Source organism: Octopus bimaculoides, chromosome 16, assembly GCF_046866305.1.
Source record: "Octopus bimaculoides isolate indiv1 chromosome 16, ASM4686630v1, whole genome shotgun sequence".
In the NCBI taxonomy this organism is placed as follows: Eukaryota; Metazoa; Mollusca; class Cephalopoda; order Octopoda; family Octopodidae; genus Octopus; species Octopus bimaculoides.
The window spans coordinates 30968646-30975499 of NC_142943.1; the positions used below are offsets into that span (position 1 = coordinate 30968646).

At 34.2% G+C, this 6854-nt stretch overlaps 1 protein-coding gene across 2 annotated transcripts in view; it reads left to right on the forward strand.

The window, feature by feature from the left end:
* The window catches only part of LOC106878479 (uncharacterized), an 11210-nt gene extending 6849 nt beyond the window's left edge, over window positions 1-4361 (forward strand). Inside the window, exons 6-9 of one of the 2 annotated variants that reach the window (XM_014927697.3) lie at window positions 246-347; window positions 1606-1646; window positions 3029-3167; window positions 4020-4361. In XM_014927697.3, coding sequence (XP_014783183.1) covers window positions 246-347; window positions 1606-1646; window positions 3029-3167; window positions 4020-4166 — 429 coding nt within the window. In that variant the 3' untranslated portion in view covers window positions 4167-4361. The remainder of the gene's footprint in view (window positions 1-245; window positions 348-1605; window positions 1647-3028; window positions 3168-4019) is intronic. The other variant, XM_014927698.3, reaches the window with a different exon arrangement.
* Window positions 4362-6854: the final 2493 nt, after the last annotated feature.

The following is a 6854-nucleotide window of genomic DNA, read 5'->3' on the forward strand; positions in this document are numbered from 1 at the left end:
CTATTTCCAAGCAAGGTAATATTTCTCCATGGCTAGATATGTTTTTCATGTAAAACCAGAACTGAACAAGAGGAAGTTTATCCAACTACTGAAAATCTACCTCAGTAAACTTTGTCCAACTCACGCAAGCATGGAAAAGTGGATATTAAAACTATGATGATTGAAATGAAAGTGGTGATGATGATTTGACTCTAAATGATCATACAATCCTTTAATTAACAGTATTTCACTCTCATATTTTGCAGTTTGACAAGTTACATTTGAAGAGGTTTCACTATGAATGTAATCCACTTCTACAATCAGATTTAAATCCTTCATATCGAGATGCAGACATCTTTCCTCTGAAAGTACGTTCTTTAACCATCTTTATTTCCAATATCAGTATACTGGGTGGTGAGGTTTCAATTCCTGAGTGAATCTGGTTTACTTTACCTCATTTAAATTACTTCTCATGTCTCTTTTTCCATTTATATGTGTAGGTGAGCCATAGAAGGCAATCCCTATATAGTTGCTCAGCCAGTAATAGTAGCCAGATCTCTTTCAAGTCACTCACTATCACCTTAAAAAAAGGAAAAAAAAAAACCTATACAAGACAATGAACATAAGTTTGCTCAGTTTGCATCCCAACCACATGGTTTTGCATTCAGTTCCACTGCTTGGTACTTTGGGTAAATGCCATCTACTATTATAGCCCTTGGCTCACCAAAGCCTTGTTGCAGATTTTCCATAGCTGTATGTTCTTCCTGTCACCAACCTTCAACTGTTTTCAAACAAGATAATATTTTACCATGGTCAGATATGTTTTCATTGAAGATCAGAAATGAACAACACAACTTGTATGACAGAACACACCTGAGGTTGAACAAAATCAAAAGAGGAATGGTATATTAGTCCAAGATGTATTATATGTCTGATTGGGTTTTGTTTGTTTTTTTTAATTTGTTTTGTCCGAACACCAATCGGCTTTTTGCAGGCCATTTAAAAAGAAGATTGATGTTATTAATGTTCTTCTTGAACATCTACAATCCAACATACGTGGGAAAGACATGAACAGGAGAAAGTTTCAGAGTGCTGACATTCTTGGATAGAAAGACTATGCATAGTGATTACTTGGTTAGTATGAGGTCTGGGGGGGGGGGACTTGGACATAACAAGGGTGAGAAGTGAGAAGGCAAGTGGGGCAGAAATACCTGTAAGGAGGTGACATGAGCCAAACCAGTTCTGAGCAGAAGCTACTATTGTAAAGTAGAAAAGGCAGAGACTGAAGACAGCACACTTGTTCGTCAGAGGCTTAAGTGTGATTGTAAGTGACTTTATGCCAGTCTGTTAAACAGCCTTAAAATATTTGTGTATGTCACAGCAGCCAAACTGTTTCAGATGTGAGAATAATACATCATTATGGGTCTCACCTGCACTTTGATAAATGCCAGTATATCTTTAGAAACGGTCTGATAGATGTCAGTATAGCTTTAGAAATGTTAGATAAGTATTAATATGTCTTCAGAAAGGGTCTGTTAAGCACCAACATGTTTTTAGAAATGATCTGATAAACGTCAATATATCTTTAGAAATGTTTGGTTAAATACATGAATATCTTTCTTGCAGGAATTGGTTGTGAGATTTGTCATGAATGAGATGAAAAGACAGTAAGTATATCTCAAAGACAAAAATAATGTTTTTGATATTGACAGCAAGACACAAACAAATTCTAGAGAATAGAGAACTAATTTCAACCAGCATGATAGAACTTTAGTCACATTGAGGTTTTCACAAATTCATAATACGGTTGACCAAATTGCCACTATGGTGGAGAAAATTTTGGAATTTTCAGTGCAGCCCTCATCATGTAGTAATGTTTGCGCTTGTTCTGAGGTTTCTTCAACAACCTGACCATGATAGACAGCTATCATGCAGAAAATGCCAGCTTCCAAATCCTGTTTTATAATTAGGTAAAATTGATGAAATTTTAAACCTCTGTAACATTTTCCTGCAACTTTTCGGGAACAAATAAATAACAAAATTGGCTTTAACATGGAAAATTATTTCAATATACCAAATTTGGAAATTTTGACATAATTTTAAAATCTCACAATATGTGGCAACAACAGGGAAGACCCTACAAAAGTAGTGAGACAGAGAGTTATAGGACGTCACACACACACATTTACAAACATACACACAGATAATCACGAGTTTAAAATGGTGTATAGTAGACATGTATGTGTGTCTGTGTGTAAGTGTTTCTTTGCGATGGACAGCAGAAAAGCCACTCTTCTTAAAGCTATGTATTCCTCGCGCACCCCTTTCTGTTTGTGTGTGTGTGTTATACCTATGTATTTATTCAAGTATGTATGCAATGTCATGTGTATATGACAGCTGTAGTAACATTAACATTCTATTGCCACCACTGTTCTCCCTTCACTGACATAAGTCACCCTCTCTCTGTTGCTACTTTCCCTCAGACTAATACTTTTTACAACCTTCTCATTTTATCATATAATTCGGCCAATGCCCATGGGAGGGGGGGGGGCACATCACAGATTTTTATTGAAATCCAATTAGCCTATTGTTGAACTGGATGTTAGTGTAACATGTGTGCAAAGTTTTGTGAACATTGGTTTGCTGGTTTAGGCACTAAGATGGTAACAGACAGACAAACAAAAATTGCCATTTATGCGTATATATATATATATATATATATATATATATATATATATATATATACATACATACAAACATATGTACTTGATGAACTTCCTTCAGTTTCTGTCTTCCAAATCCAATCCACTCATAAGGTCTTGGTTGGCTGAAGGCTATCGAAGATATTTGCCCAAGGTATCCCACCATGGTACTGAACCCAGAACCATGTGATTGGGAAGCATATTTTTTAACCATACAGTAGCACTTGTGCCTATAGCTACACTTGTGCCTATAGTTCCACCTGCACCTATACATATTTACATAGTTGACCAATTCAGAAGCAGTATAGTCCCAAATAACTTCAATATATTGTTTCTTCTCTTGCTAGTTATCCAATGCTGTGGAATTCAATGATAGAAAGAAAGGAAATCCAGCAGATAGTTGAAAAAGGCAACCATTGTGTTATATGCAATGGTTTCCATTTACATATCCATTTTAGTTGTGTTACATTTTTTAATGCAAAGAAGGTACATCTTTATTGGAATTTTCCATCTTAACTTTCATAATGTAACTTTTTCAGTAAATTAAAAGTTTTGCAATGAAATTCCTTTATTCTTTGACCCTGTAATTACCCAAATCTTGCCTGTGGCTGTTGAGTCATGTAGCAAAACTGAACTCTTCAAGCTTGATTCAAATAATAATAATAATAATAATCCTTTCTATTATAGGCACAAGGTCTGAAATTTTGGGGGATAGGGAAAGTCTATCACATTGACCCAGTACCTGACTGGTACTTAATTTATCAACCCCTCAAAAGGATGAAAGGCAAAGTTGACCTCAGTCGAATTTGAACTCAGAATGTAGCAAAGGGTGAAATACCACTAAGCATTTTTCCCAGCATGCTAACATTTCTGCTAACTCACTACCTTGGTAATAATGATAATAATAATGATGATGATGATGATGATGATGATAATTTCAAATTTTAGCACAAGGGCGAAAGGGTTAATTGATTAAAAGTTAATAATAATAATAATAATAATAATAATAATATATCCAGAAAACAGCATGTCAAGGTGAAACCATATGTCTTATAGAGCAACATTTTTCACAAAAACTGGAATAAGCTTAATGCTTATTCCAGTTTCCATGAATATGTTAGTGTATTCTTGTAAAAAGTTACTCATCAAATACACAGAAATTGATTGAATTAATGCACTAGAGTCAGTGATATTGACTTTAGTAAGCTACCTTTTGGCCATTACTTAACAACTGAAACCAGTCAAAGAATAAAATAATGTGCTTTTTTTTTTTTTTTTTTTACTAAAACACCATAATGGTTTGTCAGGTTTTATAACTTAAAAATTTGTTCATTCCAGAGACTGAAAACACAGACACCTAAAGGACCAATACCAATGCAGATTCTGTTATGTTCTTCCCAATGTTTCAAAAGCAAAGAGTCATTCTCCATTCCTCCAGACGTCCATATCAGCCTAGTTTCTGGTATCACAACTAAAACTTCATAAACAGTCTCTTCTTCTGATCTGTCTATCCATCTATCAGCCCCTTTCTTCTACTTCTCTCTCCCTACTCTCTTTCTCTAGCTACCTATCTGTCCATCTATATGCTGCCAATTCTTTCTTTCTTTTTAACACACATATAAGAAGAGAAAAAGGGATTAAAAAATCCAGATAAATATCAATAAAACACTCAATTTTAAATGAATTTGGTTAACTATATCAAACAATCAGATGCCAATAAATGCAAGCAGAATATGCATTCAAGGTAATTCCTCGTGTATGGCAAGTAGAGCAAAATATCATTTAGAAGAATTTCAAGAAATTCAGAGTATTAGACAACAAAAATATGGACAGAGAAAATCACATCCTTAATTGTTGGATTCACCATACAAAACCGTATAGTTGTTCTTGTTGTATCAACATATTTAGAGACAGAAAATATCTTTCAAGTTAATATATCTAAAAATATATGTCAATACAATATTTTCAAGGCGATCCAAAATTTGTTAAATTCAAAATGAATGAAGAAAATATCTTCTGTACACAAACATACAAAAAGAACATTAAGAAGAAATATAATCTAAGAAAAGGTATTTTTGTAGTCAACAATTGGTAGCATCAGTGGATAACAAGAATAACAAAATAAACATAAGAATTCTACGTTACAACAATTAGAAACATAGAGATTCTATGTCACAACAATTAGTTACCTATCTATTAAATATATTAAACATTTTTAGAAAAATTATGCTTACTATATAATATACTAGCAGAAATACCCGGCTTTGCCCGGGTTAAAGAGAATAATGAAATCTAAAAACGCCATCTAGACTACACAACCCTCAACTGTTAGTAGCTACGATATCATATTTCTACATTAATAACTCTCCAATCCATGCCAGCATGGAACATAGACATTAAGTGGAATGCCAGTCTCTCATCTGGGAAGGCCTTGAAATCAATGTTACCAACTGGGGACTATGTGTGTCGCAGTGATAATAAAAAGACTCAAAGGAGGTCTGCAACGAAATAATTTTACTCAACACTTTGCAAGTGAATCAGTGGAGACAAAGATGCATCTCATTTACTTGACAATTTATGCACTACATTGCAGAAATCACAATGTAAGTATATCTGAAAGGGTAGTCTTACACTGTTGTACCGTTGAATTACAAATAATGCTCATCTGTTATGTTCGGGTTAAAATTTCATCAACATCAAAAATATATGAATTTTCATGGGAGTTATGACCGTTATGCATAGAATGTAATTTCCAAATTTCATAAAGATCCATTCAGTACTTTTGGATAAGAAAACAAATGACTAATGTGTGTGTTTGTGTGCATGTGTATGTGTGTGATGGGTGTATATATGTATAGATATCTGTATGCATGTATATATATGTACATATTACATGTACATCTATATATATATACATCTACACATATGTATACATATACATGTATGCATATAGATCTATATCTATATATATATATCTATACATATACGTATACATCTATATGTATACATATACATCTCTCTCTCTCTCTCTGAAAGTATCTGTCATTACAGTATCGAAATGTGATTGTTTCAGTTAGAGGAATAACGTGTACATATACATCTCTCTCTCTCTCTCTCTCTGAAAGTATCTGTCACTACAGTATCGAAATGTGATTGTTTCAGTTAGTGGAATAGTTTCATTTTTAAAGTGAAAGTATTTGACATGAGTGTTTTTGTTTCACTTTTGACACGTAATACTTAAATAATGGAGGAGATATTATGTTGCCGTGGGCTCGAACTCTGCAAGAAGTTAAAAAATTCTTTTGACTAAAACACAACTGGAACCCTAAGTAAGGCATCTGTAAAATTTGAATGAAATTGGTTGTGTAGTTCTCGAGTTTTAGGGATTCACACACACACACACACACACAGACAGACAGACAGACACACATTCTCATTTTTATATATATAGATGAAAAGCAATTATAATTAAGAATTGAAAAATTGAAATGCCTTCACAAATTTGCGACATTTCATTATAAAATTACTATTAAAATTTAATAATATTAATTTAGAAGTAATTATATAATACATTTCTTCAAGTCTAAGATCACATGTAGAATTGTCAATATTATACAGTGGTGCATAACTAATAATGGGCCACTTTAAATCCCTAAATCTCTCCTGTGCTGGTTCCAATTGCCACACCCAATACACCACCTCAAATGGTGGGCTGAAGCACAAGGAAGGGGTGGGAGGGTGACACTGCACCACTAAGCAGGCAGAGCGGCTACAGCAAGTCAACGATTAGGTGTTCGTGACTTAAGGTGACCCACACTATACTTTGTAGAGCTCAGCTAGCAGTCAATAGGGACAGCTCCACTTCAAGTCTCTTTCCGAAATCCAAGTGATTGATCTTCAGGTTAGTACTCTGTCCTTGGAAAAAACCCCAAGCTATGTAAACAGTTCAAAGCACAAGAGCGTCACAGCATTCATCTCCTGCTGGAGATTGTAGAGTGACTGCCAACCAGTCCTGCTGGTGTACTTTGCTTCATGTGTCACTTGATGCAGAAGCACTTAGATTTAAGAAGCTCTATATCAGAAAATAAAAGTGAAGGTCATGGTTGGAATACTTTTGATCAGGGATAAACGAGTGATTAATAAATTATGGCTTGAGTTTAAAAGTTAAGTCAT